Source organism: Triturus cristatus, chromosome 5_2, assembly GCF_964204655.1.
Source record: "Triturus cristatus chromosome 5_2, aTriCri1.1, whole genome shotgun sequence".
Taxonomy (NCBI): domain Eukaryota; kingdom Metazoa; phylum Chordata; class Amphibia; order Caudata; family Salamandridae; genus Triturus; species Triturus cristatus.
The window spans coordinates 999,743,848-999,764,288 of NC_140588.1; the positions used below are offsets into that span (position 1 = coordinate 999,743,848).

Consider the following 20,441-nt stretch of genomic DNA (forward strand, 5'->3'; position numbering starts at 1 on the left):
CCTCTTCCAGCAGCCCCAAGAGGGACTCTCTTTGTGTATGCTGTGTAGTAGTAGGGTGGCATCTATCAAGGTCGGGATGTATGACGTAATTCCAACCCCCCCAGTCAGAAAAGGACCCCCAGGTGTCGATTATGCGTTCGGTAAGTGTGCAACTGAGCGGTGGAGGGGCATATACACTTCCCAGTACAACGGCCTCCCTGCAAATTGTGCCACGAACGAAAAGATATCTGCCCTGCGTGTTAGCCCAAGTGCAAATGTGTGTGAACGGTACTCTACGGTGCATTAGGATGGCTACTCCTCTAGAGCCCCTCGTAAAGCCGGAGTGAAATGTGTGAATGAATCCAAAATGAGCCAAGCATGGGGTTTTAGTCCCCAGCAAATGTGTTTCTTTTAGTAACTGGATGTCAGCCCCCAACTTTTTTGCGTGTCGGAGGACCGCTACCCGTTTGACCATATGAAGACTAGATTTTGGCTTAACGAAGAAAACAGATATTTCACATGTTGACACAGATATTTTCTTAACCGAAATAAAAATTCAAATGGCACCTGGCTCCTTGCTGGGGCACTGTATGTGAATAGAGCCACACACCACGTGGATCTTTTCTTAGCGTAAAAACAATTTAGATAGCATCTGCCTCCTTGCTGATTAACAGAATTGTCTATTTCTGCCATGTAAGAAGCCAGAGAGCATTTTTTTTCTCCACCTAAGCAAAAATCCAAACATCAGCCTCCTTGCTGGAGCACAGACAATATATAGTACTTCGGGCTTTTTATTTTTTTTAAATCTTGAACATAGTTCCTCCATTTTTCCATTGCAATTAAACTAATTTCGGGGGAGGTGGGAAGGTTGTATTTGAATCATAACTACTCCAATTTGTAAGTAATCATTTTCTGGATTCACATGCTGTACATAGATTTTGCAGTGGTATTCACTTCCCTTGGGAGGCTAGGTTAAAATGAGTATGCTTATGTGTCCCCCCCACTTGCGCTTCTTTGTAAGCTAAAATGGCCACAAAGTTATGTCTTGTGAACTTGTGTATGAAAGGCCATGTGGCTACCATGCAGATGACATTCAGTGAAACATTAGTGTTCCCTATTTCCTTTTCCCCCCTGCGCTAACCCTGAGGCTTTGTATCGTGTCTTAATGAAAAAGTTACTTACCTTCGGTAACGCTTTTTCTGGTGGATACAGTATCCTCACCTTTTGATTTACCCCCTGCGCCAGCATTCCATGGAAACTTTTTCATAGCTCTCCAACGTCAACGTTCCAATAGCACGGCTCCGCTCGCGACTCCATATGACATCACCGGAGCCATAAGAATACCTCGTCAGCATGCTGACGTCAGTTCCGCCCATTTTTTTCGTGCCTCGAGGCGAACAGGTGGACCGACAACATATTGCAAGTATACACAGTATACAATATATACAAAAATATACACAGTATATAAATGAAAGAAAATGGATCAACAGGAAAAGCCAAAGTCAAGACATTTCCTATCAACAAGAATCATAGCAAAGCAAATGGTATAGAAATACAAGAATGTCAAGCACAAACACCTTTTTGGTATATGCAGGTAGACAACGGGCAGGAGGATGGGTCAGTGAGGAATCCACAGGCAGATAATGTATCCACCAGAAATAGCGTTACCGAAGGTAAGTAACTTGTTTTTCTGATGGATACACCTGCCTGTGGATTCTTCACCTTTTGAATTGAATCCTCAAGCAGTCCCTCTCCCGGCGGAGGGTGTCCACCTACTCATACCAAAAAGGCCTGCAGCACAGAAGGTGCAAAATATCCGTCCCTCCTCACCTCTGAATCCAAGTAATAATGCTTTGCAAAAGTGTGGAGGGAGGCCATGTTGCCGCCTTACAGAGGTCTACCACAGGGACACCTGTAGCCAAAGCTGAAGTAGAAGACGTTGCTCTAGTAGAACAAGTTCTAATACTTTCAGGCGGCTCCTTCTTGGCCAAGGCGTAGCATATCTTGATGCACAAGACGTTCCACCTGAAAAGTGTTCTCTTGTGACCAGCTTTGCCCTTCATTCGTCCCACATAACCAATGAAGAGCTCGTCGTTCAGCCTCAACTCCTTGGTTCTGTCCAGATATAGGCTGACCGCCCTTCCAGTGTCCAGGCGATGAAGTCTCTCTTCCTCCTTGGAAGGGTGAGGGGGAGGACAGAAAGTGGGTAAAGTGATGCACTGCCCTAGATGAAAAGGCGTAACCACCTTAGGCAGGAAAGCAGCTCTGGTCCTAAGAACCACCTTCTCAGCATATATGGTTGTAAAAGGAGGCTTAAAACTAAGAGCCTGAGGCTCACTTACCCTCCTAACCAAGGTAATAGCAATTAGAAAAACAGTCTTGAAAGTGAGAAGCCTCAACGGGCAACTATGAAGAGGCCGCAAAAAGAGAACTCATCAGGAAAGTCTAAACCAAATTTAAGTCCCACTGAGGCATAATGAAGGGAGTGGGAGGAAATATATTAATGAGGCCCTTAATAAACCTCATAACTATGGGAGACTTGAACAACGAAGGCTGGTCTGGCAAATAAAGGAAGGCTGATAAGGCCGACAAGTAACCCTTAACAGAAGCCACAGCACAACCTTTCTGGGCCAAGGAAAGAGAAAAGCTAGGTACATCAGATAAATTGGCCTTCAAAAGGACCAATGGACCTCTCTCCACACCACTTCACAAATCTGGCCCATCTACAGGAATAAACTGATTTGGTGGAGTGTCTTCTGGCCCATAATATAACATCCACCACATGCGGTGGGAGAGAAAAAGAATTCAGGTTGCCCTGTTCAATCTCCAGGCATTAAGGTGCAGGTTCTGGAGATGGGGGGTGTAGAACCTGCTACTGTGAGAGGAGGTCTGCCCTGAGAAGGAGATGGAGCAGAGGGTGCGATGAGAGGTGAAGGTCTGTGTACCACACCCTTCTTGGCCAATCTGGATTGATCAATGTGACTTGGGCTCGGTCTTGGCGAATCTTCCTCAGAACCCGAGGAATCAAGTGTATGGTAGGAAACGTGTAGAGGAGTTGCGAGCCCCCAATCCAACTGAAACGCGTCCCCAATGCTCCTGGAATCGGATACTGGAGACTGCATAACGACGGGCAGTGCACGTTCCCGTGAGTGGCAAAAAGGTCCACCTGAAGAAACCCCCACATCCTGGAGATGTGATGGACAACCTCCGGATGAAGCTGCCACTTGTGATCGGCTGAGAATTGCCGACTGAGACTGTCCACATGTACATTCAACACTCCGGCCAGATGATTTGCAATCACACAAATCTGATGGACCTGAGCCCAGGACAAGAGCCGAAGAGCTTCTCTGCAGAGACGAAACAACCCTACTCCTCCTGTTTGTTGATGTACCAATTCGCGGTAGTGTTGTCCGTGAGGACCACAGCTGACTGACTACGAAGGGAGGGAAGAAAGGCTTTGAGAGCCAAACGTACCGCCCACAATTCTAGGAGATTGCAATCTTTCTTCTGGAGACCAAAGACCCTTGATCTCCAGATCCCCCAGATGAGCACTCCACCCCAGAGTGGAGGCCTCCGTTATCACGGTGGTCACCAAAGAAGGAGGTTGAAATGGCTTCCCTTGCGACAGGTTGCCTGAAAAACTCAACCACAACAGATCCACCGCATTGTCTCTGTGGATCCTGACCATCTCCCTGAGATCTCCGTTGTGTTGAAACCACTGTCTGCGGAGACACCACTGGAGTGCCCTCATGTGCCAGTGTGCATGGTTGACCAACAGTATGCAGGAAGCAAACAAACCAAGCAGGTGCGAGACCTTCAGGACTGGAACTCCGCTCCTTCTTGAAACAGAATCATAGCCTGGATGTCCTGAATCCTCTGAGGAGGCGGGAAGGCACGATTCACAGTAGTGTCCAGTACTGCCCCTATGAACTGGTTGCACTGAGAGAGCACCAGATTTGGGTACATTTATCGAAAAATCTAAGTCGAACAATAGCTGGGCTGTTATTTGCAGATGATGCAACACCAACTCTGGAGATTTCGCTTTGAGCAGCCAATCGGAATCCCCGATCTTCTGAGATGAGCTGCAACCACTGCCATCACCTTTGTAAAGACCCGAGGTGCAGAGGTAAAACTGAACATGAAGGACAGCAAACTGATAGTGTTGAGATCCCACCGTAAAACTGAGATACTTCCAATGGGACTTCAGGATGGGAATGTGGATATAAGCTTCCTGCAAATCATTCGACACCATCCAGTCTTCCTGTTGCAGCGCAAGAAGAACCTGAACTAGGGTCAACATCTTGAACTTCTGCTTGAGGTAAAAATTCAAGATACTGAGGTTCAGGATCGGTCTCAACCGCCCGTCTTTTTTGGGGATCAGGAAATATCGAGTGTAACACCCCTGGCCCCTTTCCTGCTCCGGAACCACCTCTAACGTACCTTTCTGAAGCAAGGCCAGGACCTCCTGCTGAAACTGGCAAATAGGATGCGTGGACCTGATCTTACTGGCATCTACAAAGTAATTGATGCCAAGTTCATACATCTCTCACTTACATCTCACTGATATTTAAAGACTACATCACCTCATGGCTGGATAAAGCCCAAACTCTATTCTATAGAAGTCTGTAAAATCTGCCTGATGCTTTGCCATTGTACCAAATAATTAAGACTCTGCAAAGAATCATATATGCAGAAAGCTCAGTTTCTGGGCTACTATGCAAAGCTTAATGCCCCCATAGGATCCCTCAAAGAACTGGCATGGCACGGCATCCAAGACAAGAAACTTCTTTGGGAACCCTATGTAAGGAATTTAGTCAAACTCCTGGGAGCACTAAGCATCATTGACCAACACCTGCCTCCAAAAAGCCAGCCGAAATTTCAAAAATAAAATCTGAAGACAAAGAAAGGAAAGACCCATCACGAAAGGCCCATGCTGAACTGTGTGTGTGTTTTTTACCAAGAACAGGGAAAAGCTGGTTGTCAAAAAAACTTATGAGGCTGAGATGCAGACTAATTCCCCTAAAGGAAAAAAAAAATGTGGGCATTTAAAAGGTTTCTCCAGAACATAACTGCCATTTGTGTAATTTTAGGAAGGAATCATTGATGCATGTGGTCTGTATTTGCCCCCATTTAAAAAGTTTAATGTGCTTCTGGTTAAAACAGATATTTCGGTGCTTGTGTACAACACAATGCAAGAATGCCATTACTGCATGTTTGAGTGCAGTTGACGCACAGCTTTTAGGCAGATGTGTGAAGTTCCTACGGGAAGTGCTCAAGCTATTGAACTTGTGCCCAGTGGGCAGCTAAAAAAGGCAGTTGACCTACTTTACATTCATTCGAAGCTTCATCGCCTAAGGCAATACTATTATGCACCCCCACTTGCGGCAAGCAGATTCCCCTCCAACCCCTCTGGCCGTCGCCGGCCAAGACCAACAGGGTCCAGGTACGGCTGGCACTCTTCCATCATAAAAGGAACTTGCTAATCAAATAGGAATCATCCTGACTTGTGAAGCCAAATGAAATTGATTCACACTCGATAACAACTGGCTGGTCCATGACAGCAACGACCAGAGTGAGCCAAAACCAATAGGCCACATGACATTGCATTTTGCATTTTTTTTAATTCAATCTTATTGCAGTATGCACTTTATTCATTGGCCTGTGATCCTGGGCCGCGACACATTAACAATTGACCTATGAACTGGTTGTTCCAGGACAGATAGGACCAGATAAAGCCAACACCAATAGACCACATTACATTGCAATAATTACTTTATTTAATTCAATCTGATTGCAGTCTGCACTTTACTCATTGGCATGTGACCCTCTTATATGATATGATAGGATAGGATAGGATCCCCCCTTCGCCCCAGCCACCTAACGAGCCCCTTTTATTGTCAGTCTATTTTATGTATTTGGATTTTAGAATTGATTTTAAATATTTAGGGGCACATGCATCAAGCCAAGCAAATGCGATTCCTTAATAGCAATTATTAGGGAATCGCTATTAAAGGAATCACAATTGCTAATGCATATAGATTTTGCTAAAATATTTGCGATTCCTACACATTCCTTAATAGCGATTCACAAATTGCGATTTGTTATTAGGGAATGCTTTCCCATTCATTCCTTTGGGCCTAGAGGTCTGTAGGAATGAATAGGAACCCATTTGCAATTTGTGATTACCAAATAGGTAATCGCAAATTGCGAATGCAATTTCAAGGGTGCTAGGGGGCCAAAAGGCCACCCTGATGCACCCCCAAAATTGGTAGGTGCGCACACGTGACACACACATGCAGGGCATGTGTGCGCTCCACATAGCACTTAAAAAATGCAATTTTGTGCATTTTTCTAAGGAATTGCAATTACCATCAACTTGAAGTTGAGGGGAAGGAAAATGCTACTTACCTAGTATGCATCTGTTCTTGGCATGTAGAGCTGTAGAATCTCATGCTTATGCATAGATCACCATCTACTGTTGGGCCCGGATATTTGCGCTTTATTTTTCTTCGAAGAAGTCTTCCCAGTCTCTAATTAGGTAACTCCTCCTTTAGGTGATAGTGCGCATGGTCACCAACTCCATCTTCAGATTGTTTTCCCGCAGAGAGTGAGAGAATAGAGTAGTAGTAAAGAATAGAGATGTCCATGTGTATGTATGAATAGTAACAAGAGAATTACAGCAGCCACAGGTACCCGGGAAGGTGGGTGGGTGTAGGAAACTGGCTCTATATACACTACACCAAAATGAGGTATAGTGTGTATAGTGTCCAGGTGACCCCAGAGGTAGGCAGAGGTTAAAGTTAGATAGAACCTTACTCTTTATTTGTCATAGAGTGGTCGAGCAGTAAGGCAGTATCAGAGGACAGTTTTAAGCATTTTTTTTTTTTTAAACCTTTATTCTTCAAGAACATGGACACAGCTATTCAGCCGACAACCCGGAGGTTCGGCAGCTTTAAGAGAGCAGAACAAAGAAACGTCCACAGTGCATAAAAGGAGAAGCAGGAAAGGTTCTGTTTTAAATAAACACAAACTCACACAAAACCCCAGCAAGGCGAAGAACACTGAATACCACTGGTGATTGCCCCTCAGGGGAGACCGGACCCCCCTCGTCTAACAGTCACAGTACTGTGATAAGAGGAAAAAGGGGGAAAAGCAGAGGCCCAAGAAGTCAACTAACAATCAGATATATATACAAAGCTGGAAAGAATGTTAAGGAGAGAGCTGTTCATCAGGGGGATCCAAATCAGGGGCAAGACATATGCCCCCCCTATACTGGTTCCACCGCCCCCAAATGGCATGCCACTTCCGGGGGCGCCCTCTAGCGCAATATACTGTCTTTTCCCTTAGCATACTCCAGTCCATATTTTCTTTCCACGCAGTCAATGTGGGGGGTCCCGCAGAGCCCCACAGGCGCGCGATGTCTCGCTTAGCCACCATGTTACCCAGAGTCACCCACAGGGTCTGTGCCTCATCGTGATCGGTAGGTCCCCAAACATTCAGGAGACAACACCGCGCCTCCGGCTGCATAACAATGCCAGTCACCTCCCCCATCACCGCATGGACTCTCCTCCAAAATTCCAGGATGACGCCACATTCCCAAATGATATGCATAAAGGTACCCACCATACCACAGCCCCTCCTACATAAGCCCTCCTCAGAAAATCCCATATGAACCAGCCTTGGCCCCGTAACATAGACTCTGTGGAGTATTTTGAGCTGCACCAGCCTCAGACGTGATGGGATCGCGACCTCCTTAGGAGAGGAGACCGCAGACTGCCAGTCCTCGTCATCCAGTTCAAGTCCGTCCCTAGTCCACTGGTCCCTCAGCCCCAATAGCAGGTCCGCCCGAACATTAATCAATTTCTTATATATGAGAGAAATCGTACTCTCTGGCATATGGCCATCGAGGATCCGGTCCTCCAATGGAGAGGACTCAGGCACCTTCTCACCTTCTACGAGGACTGACCGCAGGGCATGACGCACCTGAACATAGCGGAAGAACTCGGATTTCCCCAACTCATACTCCTGCTGCAGCTCTTCAAAGGACTTCACCCTCCCCTTAATCAGCAAATCTCCAACCCTGGAGATACCGATCAAGTCCCATTTATCAAAACCTTTCGTATGCCAAAGCCTCCCCAATTTTTCAGATTCAAACAACGGGGTAGCAAGGGTGAGCCTATCCTTCCAGCCCAGCGAGTCAGTAGCCAACTTCCACACGCGCACCGCCACCCCAGTGGGCCCCGTGAGGGACGAGTCCAGCGCCCGCGAGTACAACGCTCTATGATAATTACCGCCGCGCAGCAACCATCGGTCCATGGCGTAGCCGGGGCTTAGAGCCGGACCATAGAAACCATGATTAATCGCGCTCAACTGGGTGGCCCAATAATAGCGTCGAATGTCCGGAAGCGCAATACCCCCGTCGTACCACGGAAGCGGCAACTTAGCAATCGCTATGCGCGGCCGTCCATCCCACAACAACGATCGTTGGAGGCTTTCCACCTCCCGAAAGTAACTGGCCGGTACCCAATCAAGGGTATTCTGCAAGGCGTAGAGGAACCGGGGGAGAGACATCATTTTAAACAAGGCGGCGCGCCCAACGAGGGAGAGCGGCAGCCTCCGCCAGCCCGCAACATCCCGCCGCAAACGCGCCAGTGGGGGGAGCAGGTTCCTCTCATACCGCAGAGTGGAATCAGTGGAGATAAAAATCCCCAGGTACACGAAGCTCTGCTGGACGATCCGGATCGAACAAGTTCGCGGGACAGGCGGAACATCGCCGCTCAGAACATACAAATATGATTTACTCCAATTGATGACGAGACCCGAGTTCCTGCCAAAGGACGTCAGAACGTCACAAACCACTATAAGCGAGTTCTTGGGCGAGGCGAGATATAACAGGATGTCATCGGCATAGAGCGAAATACGGTCCTCGTGCTCGGGCGACCATCTAAGTCCACGTATATCCGGGTGCCAGCGTATCCACGCCGCCAGCGGCTCGAGGGCAAGGGCGAACAACAAAGGCGACAGGGGGCAACCCTGCCGGGTGCCCCTCCCAAGCTGGAACGGAGTCGACGCCTGCCCGTTTACCACAACACTCGCAAGGGGGCCCTCATAAAGCAACCTCACCCAGCTCACAAAACCAGGGCCAAAGCCGAACTTGGCAAGCACAGCCCACAGATATGCCCATTCCACCGTATCAAAAGCCATCGTGGCATCAAGAGACGCCACAATAGCTGGTTCTCGCAGCGTGCTCGCCCTGGCAATTACTCCATGAAGACGCCGAAGGTTTAACGCAGTGTTACGGTGCGGGATAAAGCCGGATTGATCCAGGTGGATCAAGTCTCCAAGCACCCTGACCAAGCGGCCCGCCAGAATTTTAGCCAGAATTTTCGGCTCAGCATTAAGGAGTGATATTGGCCGATAGGAGGCACACTTATCTCGGGGTTTACCATCCTTGTGTATTACAACAATCGTCGCCAGTCGCTGGTCCAACGGAAGGGACCCACCCCCCCGCGCCTCCACGAACATGGCGCGCAGGTGAGGGGCAACCCTATCCGGGAACAGCTTATACAAGTCAATCGGTAAACCATTAGGGCCTGAGGCCTTGCCCGAGTTCAGCGCGCGGATGGCACCCGCCACCTCATCAACCGTTATGTCTCCATCGAGGTCATCTCTATCTACGTCAGAAAGGCAGGGCAGAGCGATGTCACGCAGGAGGTCAAGCGAATCCTCGGTCGGCCTATCCGAAACTGAGGCATAAACCATACGGAAATAATCCGAAAAACACTGTACTATACCCTCGGGATCAACAACCACCTCTCCCCCCTCTCTCGTCAGCTCCGGCACCACTCTATTAACACGTTCTTTTTTGTCCAGCCAAGCTAGGAGTTTCCCGGCCTTATCGCCAACATCGTACAAGCGACCCTGCTGTTCCCTACTGAGGGTCTTGGCGGCATTCGTCACCAGGTCCTTATATTCGGCTTGCTTCAAGCTCAGATCATGCAGTGAGGCCGCTGTAACCTCCCCCTCCAGGGCCACCTCTAAAGCCGCGATCTCCTCCTCAACCTGCATAACCTCGCCATCTCTCCGTCGCTTGGCTGCCACTACCAAGGAGAGGGCCTCTCCTCTCAGCACGGTCTTAAATGCTTCCCACAACGACACGGCCGAGTCAACGGACCCCTGGTTGTCCTTAAAAAAGTGATCAACTGTCTTCAACAGCGCACTGCGCATCTTGGGATCACGAAAGTACCAGGGGTTAATAGGAGCAACCCTGCCCCCTCCCTCGCGGCCGACATCCAGCCGGACCCACACTGGCGAATGATCCGATATGCCCCGCGCCATATGCCTGGCCTCAGATACTAATGAGGCGTGCGCAGCCAGAGTGAGCAGGTAATCAATCCGAGAGAGACTACCATGCGCCCCGGAGTGGAAGGTATATTGGCTTTGTGTGGGGTGCCGGAGCCTCCAGCAGTCTACCAAGCCGAGTGTGTCTATAAAGTCTGGAAGCCACTTCTGTGCCCCCCCGGTGTCCCTGGGCGGGTACCTATCCAGCAACCCAGAGCCGACAGCATTAAAATCACCCCCCACCACTAGCATACCCTCCGGGAGGTCCAACAAGGCCCTACCCAGATCTGCAAATGTGGAGGCCTGCAGGAGGGACATAGACCGAAACCAAAACCAACGTTCTTCCTTCCCACCTCCCCGCCACCGCCACAAACCTCCCCCTATCATCAACAATGGTGGAGTCCACCTCGAAAGGTAGTGAAGCTCTAACTAGGATGCCCACACCCCTGGAACCGGAGGAGAATCCCGAGTGAGCTATGAATTTGTAACCTTTCCTATTAAGAGCATAGCAAGTATTACCTATAAGGTATGTCTCCTGCAGTAGGGCCACATCCGGCAAAGACCGTTTCAAGAACTGCAAGACTATCCCCCGCTTAATACGATCTCCCAAACCATTAACATTCCAGCTAAGAACATTTAAGCCCCTACCCCCCATCCCCACACACAAAGAGGCCCACCCCACACCCGAAGAGCCACCATGGAACAACCCTGACAATGATTACTACGCCTTGCAAAAACAAACCCCCCAACAACGATCCCAAAATCCCAACTCTTCCCCCCCACCCTGCACCCCTGCTGCAGCTTACAAAGCCCCCCCAACTTGCAGTGTGCCTGTCGCCCTACCAGAACCCAAAACTACAAAAAGTACCCTGAGGGAGGAAAGAGCTCCCATCGTCCTCCCACAACCCTCCGTATTTACTGCAATCAGCTCAAGTCATTGTCTGGAACCAAATCAAGTCAGTCCGGCTCCAAAGGCATCAACCCTGCCCATCCCGGCCACACTCCCCGTCTGCGGCAGCATCCTCGCCAGTCCGTCGTCGGGGCAAAGCGTCCAGCCATTCTCCGGCCATAGCAGGCGACTCAAAGAAGAAAGTTCGGTCCTCATACACCACACGTAATCTGGCAGGGAAAAGCATGGCATACTTCAGGTCCCTCTCCCGAAGCCGTCTCTTCACCCCCAGGAAACTCTGCCTTTGCTTTTGCACCAGCTGGGTGAAGTCAGGATAGAAACTCACTGACGCGTTCTGAAAAGGGACCGGGCCCGTCACCCGCGATGCTTGCAGGATAGCGTCCCGATCTCGGAAGTGAAAGAGCCGGGCGACAATCGGTCTCGGAGGGGCTCCTGGGGCTCCCGCCCGGTACTCTGTGAGCCCGCTCAACTGCAAAAAACTTCCCAAGGCCCTTAGGCTTCAGATGGTTAAGCACCAAGTCCTCCACGAGCAGGTCTGCGGAAATCTCGTCCGAGGACTCCGGGACCCCGATAATGCGCACGTTGTTGCGCCTGGCCCGGCCCTCAAAGTCCTCAAGCCTACGGGCGGAGAGGTCACTCTCGGCCCGCAGCTTACGAACCTCGGTCTGAAGTTCCGAGACATCATCAGCGAGGCCCGTGGTCTTGAGATCAAGGGTTTTAACCCGTTCATTAGTTTTGCCCAAATCCGCGCGGATCAGGTTAACGTCCACCAAGATGGTATCCACTTTGTGCGCCAGGGCATCGAACTGTCTCCCAATCGAAGCCTGCATCCCTTCGAGCGCGCCCATGACATCCTGCAACGAGAGCTCCGAGGCCGGGGGTGAGGCAGTCTTCTGTACATCCAGCGACTGGCTCGATCCACCAGGCGACCCCTTCTGCTGGGCATAGCGATCCATATTATTGGATTGAGTATAGGCTCCCCGCCTGGTAGCCTTGGGTTTCAGCCTATCCACCTCTGCTTTACCCGACATGTCTGGCACCAAGCAGTCCGGTGCAAAAAGACGACCCTCTCTCAGTCAGAGGGAACAGGAGAAGCCAGATCTGCAATAAACAGTCAGAGTAGGGCGCAGGGCGTCCAGAGGATAGTAAAGCATCCGAAGGCACTCCCGGGCCAAGGCAAACAAAGGGCGAGAAAGTGAAAGTGAAAGTACGGCGTTCTCCGTCCGCCAGTTCACACCTCACCTGGCCGCTGTTGTTCAATTAGAGGCCGGGCATCCTGCCAACGCCAGCCCCTGGCATCCCTCGGAGATAGGCCTCAATCTTCCGCCGTGCACAACTCCGGTTCCCGGTGGGCGATCCGAACTCGGGCAGCATCAATCGCCTCCATAACGAGTCATCTGCAAGATGCCGTGCATATAAAACAGGATTTAAGACAGGATAGTCGACGGAGGGCGCGTGGGTCTCGGGAGCTCAAAGCTCACGCGGCCATCTTGGTCAAGCGCTAGGCTCCTCCCAGTTTTAAGCATTTTGATGTACACACACAGTCAGTAAATGAATTCACACACTCAATGACTGAACTTTTAGAACCAAGCAAGCCTGGCACAGGTAAGCATTAAATATTTTATAGTAATAAGTTGCTGATTGTAGAACAGTTTGAAAATGCAATAGGAATTGTACTTTGTTTAATTTACAGGGGATGAAGCAGGTTGCAATATTTAGCAAATACAGTACATTGAAATTAATAGGCTTTTTCAGTAAATTACAGGTAAGTTACTTTTTACGTTACTTTTCTAACTCAGTGCTGGATACCTAGATTCAGCACTGGGACATTTCCTGCAAACAGGTAAGCAAATACGTTTTGGATATTCGTGCGATTTTTAAAGAATATTTTTAGATTTCAATACTCCACACTTAGAAACTTTTTGGAACAAAATTGTCAATGTTATCCTACGAAGGAAAAACAGGTTATCGGTTCACAGGTAAGTTATCGACTGTGGGAGTTAAGGTTCTGGGGTTAGACTCAGGGGTTCCCCAGGGTCAGTGATGCACTCTTGTTAAACCCTCAGCGGCACAAGGGCGGCAGGGTGCAGAGTGTTGAGGCCCAATGTTATCCAATGGGGGATAAGGGGCCTCCGGTTGGTGGCTCCTGGCAAGCAGGCCACTGGGTTGTGGGAGCAAAGCTCCTAGGGTTTAGGTCAAGGCAAATGGGGAAACAAAGTAGCACCAAAGGTGCACCCTCAGCGGCACTGGGGCAGCCGGGTGCAGGGTGCTGTTTTGAGGTTGGGTGCCCTGTTTTCAATGGAGAACCTCCGGTTTGCAAAAGCACTGCAGGTACGGAAAAGAAGGACTTCTGGGTGCAACCACCACTTCAAGAGGTAAGTTGGGAAGTTAGGGTTGGTTAGGCACCGTTGGTTTAGGCACACAAGGCCGTGGGGCGTTGGGTGCAGGGGTGCCTTTTGGGGTCCGGTCTTCTTACCAGCTCCGGGTCGCAGTTAGGGGGGCCTTCTGGATTTAGGCTGGAGGCAGGTCAGGGGTCGCTGGATCTCAGGTCAGGATCGCTGGGGTGACCTCCTCGTGGTGTTTTTCCACTCAAGCTCGGGCCGGGTTCGGCGGGTACAGAGTGGGCTGGATTTGCGGTCTCCGGCTGCTGCCAGAGGTTGCAGATGAACAAATCCGGTGTTCACGGGAGAAGCAGTCTTTGGAAGTGAAGGTAGGCAGGTCCTCCGGGGTTTTTGAGGTTGCTGGCTGCAGGACACGCCGGGATTTCGCAGGGAGCAGGTTCGAGGGAAGACAGGCCTGTAGGTCTGGAGCCAAGTCAGCGGGCGTCTTCCTCTTGTTAGCTGGCTGCACGGCTGTTCGGTCCTTCTTGTTTCTGGATCTAAGGAAGCAAGGTTCAGCGTGCCCCTAAATACTAGATTTAGGGTCGTTACAGGTAGGTAGAGGGCAAGGACTAATGGGTCCCTTTCCTGGGGTGGGTACACCCCCTATTGTGCCACCATCCAGTGGGAGGGGTCACGTGCCTGTCCCTGGTTGCTTGGGTCCCCCTATCTTCAAGATAGCGGGGACTCGGAGTTGTGCTTCACATCGCCTCCCCCACCTGAGGGGTGGAGTTGGCAGAGGTGGGCACACCTCTCTCCCTTACTTGTTTTTCCCCGCCGGTTCTCCCGCTCAAAGTGGGGGGCAGAACCAGTGGGGACCAGTTGCTGAGAGGAGCAAGTGGCCTGGGGAAGCTCACAAAGGCGGCATGCCTTTGAAGCTTCCCCGTCGTGAACCCTGCCCATCCTGGGGGAGGAGACTTGGCACCTCGTCCCAGCACTTGCATTGTTTCAGGCCCTCGAGAGCAGCAGGCTCTCTACTCAGGGGTCCAGAAACACGTCTGTTGTCGGGACACTAGAGGTGGGTTTGTTTTCAGGGGGCATCTCTGAGATGCCCTCTGTGTGCATTGTTCATTAAATCCCACACTGGCATCAGTGTGGGTTTAATGTGCTGAGAAGTTTGATACCAAATTTGCGGAACAGGACGTTCAGCTTACGCATTGTTTACATTTCTGTCCCTACAGGAATGTTGTCGACACCACGCAGTCCCCTCTTTGGATCCTTTCACAGCTGCTGCCACCAGATTCGGTCACAGTGGCACAAATGCGGCCTGAAAGCACAACTCCTGTGATTGTTCCCCTCCTTTGAAGAGGTCATCTCGCCAATTTGCAGGAGCAAAATTTAGGCCGGACAACGGACCGCAGAGGCGTGAGGTCTCACGGATGGAAGCCTAACAAGAGCGTCAATAAAGACCTGACTGAAGACAACAGTGTCTCTGCGCAGATCCCACGAACAGTGTTGACATACACTGGAGAGCCGATAGCGAGATCACGTCTCACGTAAACAGGCGTCGGTTTTTCTTTTATAACTGCTGGGGAAGTTCATTTTTCCTGCTCTTTGTGAAACTTGCAAAGCGTTCTCAGTTAAACGCCATGTGAAGGTTTTTTTTATGTAACAAAATAATTTCAAGGCACAGTGAGATCATTTTCCACTCTAATCGAAACCTGGTAAGTTAGAAACTGTGAAGACTTTTTGTCGGCGCGAGACTGCCTCGAGCAGAGCTTTTCCATGCACAGGAGAAGAGCGCGAAGTGTTCTCTACAAAGTATAAGTAAGGCAAAACCATGTTGTTAGTGATACATTCATAATTCTGACACAGATGAGCCAAAGCGAAGACGTTTGCAAACCTAGGAGCTTCGTCAAGTTTTTATCCTAGAAATAAATAATACACAAAAACCACACGCCCCGATTCCCACTAGACACGCACAGGCCTGACGCACAAAGAGGTTGTGGACAGCACAATGCTCGCTTTTTGGAGGCGTGCACCCTACTCTTGGTGCTAGGAGGGGTTTTCTAATCCTTCACAGCAGTGTTCGCAGTTAGGCCCGAACCTCTTGCCTCCTTACTATGAAAGACACGTGACCCCCCTTTACAGCGGAGAGTGAACAGTGGGTAATGCTGAGACACATGCCAGCACTCACATTCGAAGGTCGCCAGCCCAGGTGGCGCTCTATGCTCTCCATGATGTCAGATGCGGACAGCTGACACTCTGAGAACAGGGACTGCCAGCCCGGAAGCCGGGAACCCCAGCAAGCTTTGCAACCCTATAACAAGCGTTTGCGCCTTCCATGGCGAGCTGCGAGGGAGAAGGAAAGCCCCTTCCACACGCCCCTTTCTTTGTGACTCAAAAGAGTTCAAAGGATATCTAATGCGATTCGTAATAACAAATACATGTCCAGGGCACCTCTGCGCATTGCGGCTTAAGGTGCGGGTCACACATAGAACCCTTGTATGGTTCAGTGGGTGAGCGCCTGCTGCAGAAATATGTATGTTACTTGCTGGTTACAGATCCAAATCCCCGCAGGGAAGAGTCATGCGTTCATTCTCTCGAGGCTGAAATAATGTTATTAGAGAACCCACAGTAAATGCAGTTTGGATTGTGTGCTACATAAATGGACAGTATTACCAAAACCATAACTTCAGACCAAACGGAGACCAATATTCATTCAAGAGCCTCAGAGTTCCATACAAAACCCATACCAGGCCCTTTTTTTTGCGGTGAAACCAGTAAAGCCCGCCATTCTAGGCTCTCAGCTCTTATTTCTGATACCCCGATCAGTCATTTTTTAGGGCCCGCTGCAGCTGGCACAACAAAGGACCTATTCCCAGCGCCCCGGGTGTGGATCATGACACCACCCGTCCCACGCAGGACTGGAGTCTGCAACAAGGTGAGTGCTAAATAAACTACCTGCCCTCTTGGCGGGCACAGGTACCAGGGTGCAGCAGGTACGGGCTGTTTTATGGGATGGAGTTTAGCGGAAGACGGGACCAGGCCGGACCTGCAGGAACACCTGGCACTGTGAGGCACACACTTCTATTTACTTATTACAGGGGGTTCTATAATGCGGACAACGCCCGGAGACAGAGTAAGAGCAGGTCACAGCCAGCATGGTCCTATAACACAGCATCCCTCAGTACAATATCCACACTCTGCACATCACTTGCTTAATCCCTCAATGCAGTAATGGAGGTAGCGCATGGACACACATCTTCTGTTCAAGGACTTCCATTAGGGCTCACCTAGGGAAGGTACACAGGCAAAGTCAGGGATAACAGCAGCCCCCACTAGCCTCATGCTTCAAGCATACGCACGACTACAGATGACACGCCCATTCAAGCTTTGACCTCTCTACAGAGGCTCACTTCTGGGACAATTGTTAAGCTGCGGTTGAAGGGGAAAACAGGTATGAGAGGGAACATGTGTGACACAGCGCAAACAAAGAGTACAGTAATGAGCCCAGTCATGCTGAGGGGCAGGGAGGGAGGCTGGGTGGGACCCAGCAGCTGCACCTGTTCTCAGCACGGAGGGTGAGCTGGCAGGTGGGTAGAGGCGTAAGTAAGATCCGCACATCCTCTGCAGAGAGGCTGCAGGGGCTGCGTAGACCCGTTGCCATGTTAGCACCGAGGTCCCTGTCCCACAGGTGTCGTACCCCCCCCCCAGAATACATACACCACAAAAGAGGGCAGAAGGCAGACACTGCAATTAGCAGGAAGTGCTTGCACCCCACACAGGGGTGCTCCGACACTCAGAACATTCCATCCCTACGTGCAGCTCGCAGCCCGGGCTCACTACTGCACCGCCTCAGAGATGCACTTCCTCTGCAAGAAGTCTGTGCAGTCCATTCACTGAGACACCCAGGGTTTCAGGAGGGGCATCAAAAACACTTTCACCACCAATGACATCACAGGATTGACCCCCCATGCCCACACTTGGGCCCAAAAGTGCTTCCCATTTTCTGTTCACGGGTGGGGGCTGGGGAAGAAGAAACGCAAACAGTAACAAGCCCAGGAGTGGTGCGCGCCGAGTGAGGGGCCAGGGATGAGGGGGCGAGGAGGGCTGGTGAATGAGAGAGAGGGGGGGGGGGGGGGGGAGGTCTCAGGGTCTGCGGATGCCTGCTGCGAGGGTGAACGAGACAGCAGGGGCAGGCAGGCAGCGCATGCTGGTTTTAGTGTAATGAATGGGCGGGTACTGTGAGGCTTCCCCAGACAAAGTAGTAACCTGATCCACAACAGATGGCGCCAATGCTTGCTCCCGACAGCTGTAGGCAACGGGAGTGAACATTTACAGAGAAGGTGGGACATGCACCTGCGTTTGGCCAATTGCGTGCTGACAGCCACACGCAAAGGCCAATAGAAAGTGTGGTTAATAAAAAGCCACACGCATGAGTTTAGTAAGTCTGGAGAAGTCTGTAGTGATTACAAGAGGCCCTCTGCTTAGAGCAGTGCATGCGCGCTGCGCTAGGCGAGACCTAAAAAGGGGTAACCACTGCAATAATGCAAAGCATGTGAATCCAGAAAACATTCATGCTGCAAAACCATTCCCATTGAACCACAGAGCTGTGCTTCCTGCATATCAGGTTTCTGTGGCACCTTGGCCTACCCACAGAGTGGCTCATGCTTGGTAACTACAGCCCGTCACCCAAGCTGCTGACCCCCTTCTACAACCCTCCTAAGAACTGAGCTACCCTCATCTTACCCCTCTCCAAACCCGAGCAGTCCTTGGCTATCCCACAACCTACACAGTCTATGCATAACTCACACCGGTACCTCTCCTCTCCTGAACACACCTTACACCTCAATGGGAACATTTGTTGAAATGCCAACCACAGATTTCCTGGCTAGGAGGTAATTTGCCTCAAAACGGACCAATGGGGCAGAGTTACTTCCTTTTGTGCAAAGTTAGAACACTTTGGCTGGTTTCACGGATGAAAAGATTCTGATTTTGCACAACCTTGCAAATGTATTTTTTCTGCTTGCCCACAACTAACACCAATGGTTTGTCTCAGGGCTGTAGAGCGAGACCTGATGGGCATAGGATCCATAATCAAACGGTGCATTGTAATACTAATTAAACTCTTAATAGAGATGTCAATTGTTATACCAAAATATTTGACACTAATACCAATTAAAATGGTTCAACTATTCATTGCATCCAACATAGAACATATGTGAACAGTGATCAAGTGTGATCTGTCTCTTACATTTTTCCATCCCCTCACCTTATCTTTAACACAAACTTACCTTGTGGTACAATCTGTGATTTTCCCATTCTAATAACTTTTGAATTGATTTTCTAGTCTGAAAAAAAGAAAAAAAATATTCAAAGTTTATTTAAAGCATCTGCGATGAGTTACTTATGTAACAGATGGATATATAGATACACATATCGATAGTTCAGCGAGTCAGCATCAGAGCTCAGCGAGTTAAAAGTATTCTTGCTGGCATATGCAGTGAGTCGTAGGTTAAAAGTGCAAATTACGGCCTAGTTAGCCAAGGCATATATGAAGCTCAATATAGAAAGCAAGTTATTATTGTTATTATTATAACTACACACAAAATGGGTTTTTGTGAGGATGAAAGGTAAAAAGTGAGAAGACTTTTATTCAGTAGATCTGTCTAAGCTAGACCCACTGAGGTCATAACCCAATCAACTCTAACGTTTCAATGATTGTTTTAACAGTAGTTCTCTATAGATATTTAGACACAATTACTTTGTACAGTTATTTCTAAGCTGGCCCTATCGCAGGCTAAAATGCTTTAAAGTACATTTAGGAAGCTGAAACATTAATAATGGGTGTTGCTATGCGAATACTTTCAATGCATTAAAATTATTCAGAAAGTGTTAAACTTCTTCATTGCTGAAAGGTAGTATATTTTAAGAGGACAGGCGCATGTTGAATTACAGATTAATATACGGCAACTTAATGGATTTTATTTACTTCCGTCATGTTAAAGAGTAACCATACTGAACAATCTCCTTTGGAGATTTAGAAGGAAGCTTATGGAGATATCAACTAGAAGACCTCATTGAAGGACACATTGTGTCGTTTGCAAGTGAAGGGCATACTGTACTCAGAAATGTACTCGAAGTTGGATTACGCTGTGCTTCATTTAAATGTGCAGTGACTACATGTAGAGTTTGTTCACGAAGCAAATGTGAGTTATTGTTATATTTAAAGAGGGCTTGGCTTGGTTGTGTGAAGCTGTTATGATCTTTTGCTAAATTAATAACATCTGTTATTTAGCCACTAATATGAGAATTTTAGGATCTTTTTGATTTCAGAAGTTGTGTAAACTGCTCTTAAATCTTAATATCCAGCTAATAGTGTCTTCGCATGATATATAGATGTATGTACTATATTGTGTATTCATCTTTTAGTCATGTAAGTATGTATATTGCAGAGTAATGTGAATTATAATGCATACTTACCCAGTAATATTTTGTTATTTGTATCTCATCTTTGTGCTGTGTTTGTAATATTATGTGTTGTTTCTTCATGATGATCACTAATGATCAAATTGATACTTGCTGCTAAGTCATCCATGTAGACAGAGGAGGCGATAATTCAACACCGCAAATTATGTTTTGTCCGTTATGTCATGAAGGCTGTTATATTCACAGCAACATAACTGATGCCAATACATGTCTAACGAAACTTGCATAATACTTTTAACTACATTGATATTGCAAGCTATATTTTGTAACAATATAAATGTAAATGTGTATTTCACAAATAGAAGTGAAAATAGCATAATTTGTCTGTTGTGTTCTTGATTGCGGTCAACGTGAGAACAGCTTGTGACTATATGCACACCACTATAAAAAAAACAAAAAAA

General features: G+C 48.8%; 1 protein-coding gene across 1 annotated transcript in view; it reads right to left on the minus strand.

Annotated features, from left to right (window-relative positions):
- The window catches only part of LOC146829567 (cysteine-rich hydrophobic domain-containing protein 2-like), a 221,695-nt gene that overhangs the window by 78,110 nt on the left and 123,144 nt on the right, over window positions 1-20,441 (minus strand). The window contains exon 4 of the mRNA XM_085608271.1: window positions 18,846-18,902. Coding sequence (XP_085464397.1) covers window positions 18,846-18,902 — 57 coding nt within the window. The remainder of the gene's footprint in view (window positions 1-18,845; window positions 18,903-20,441) is intronic.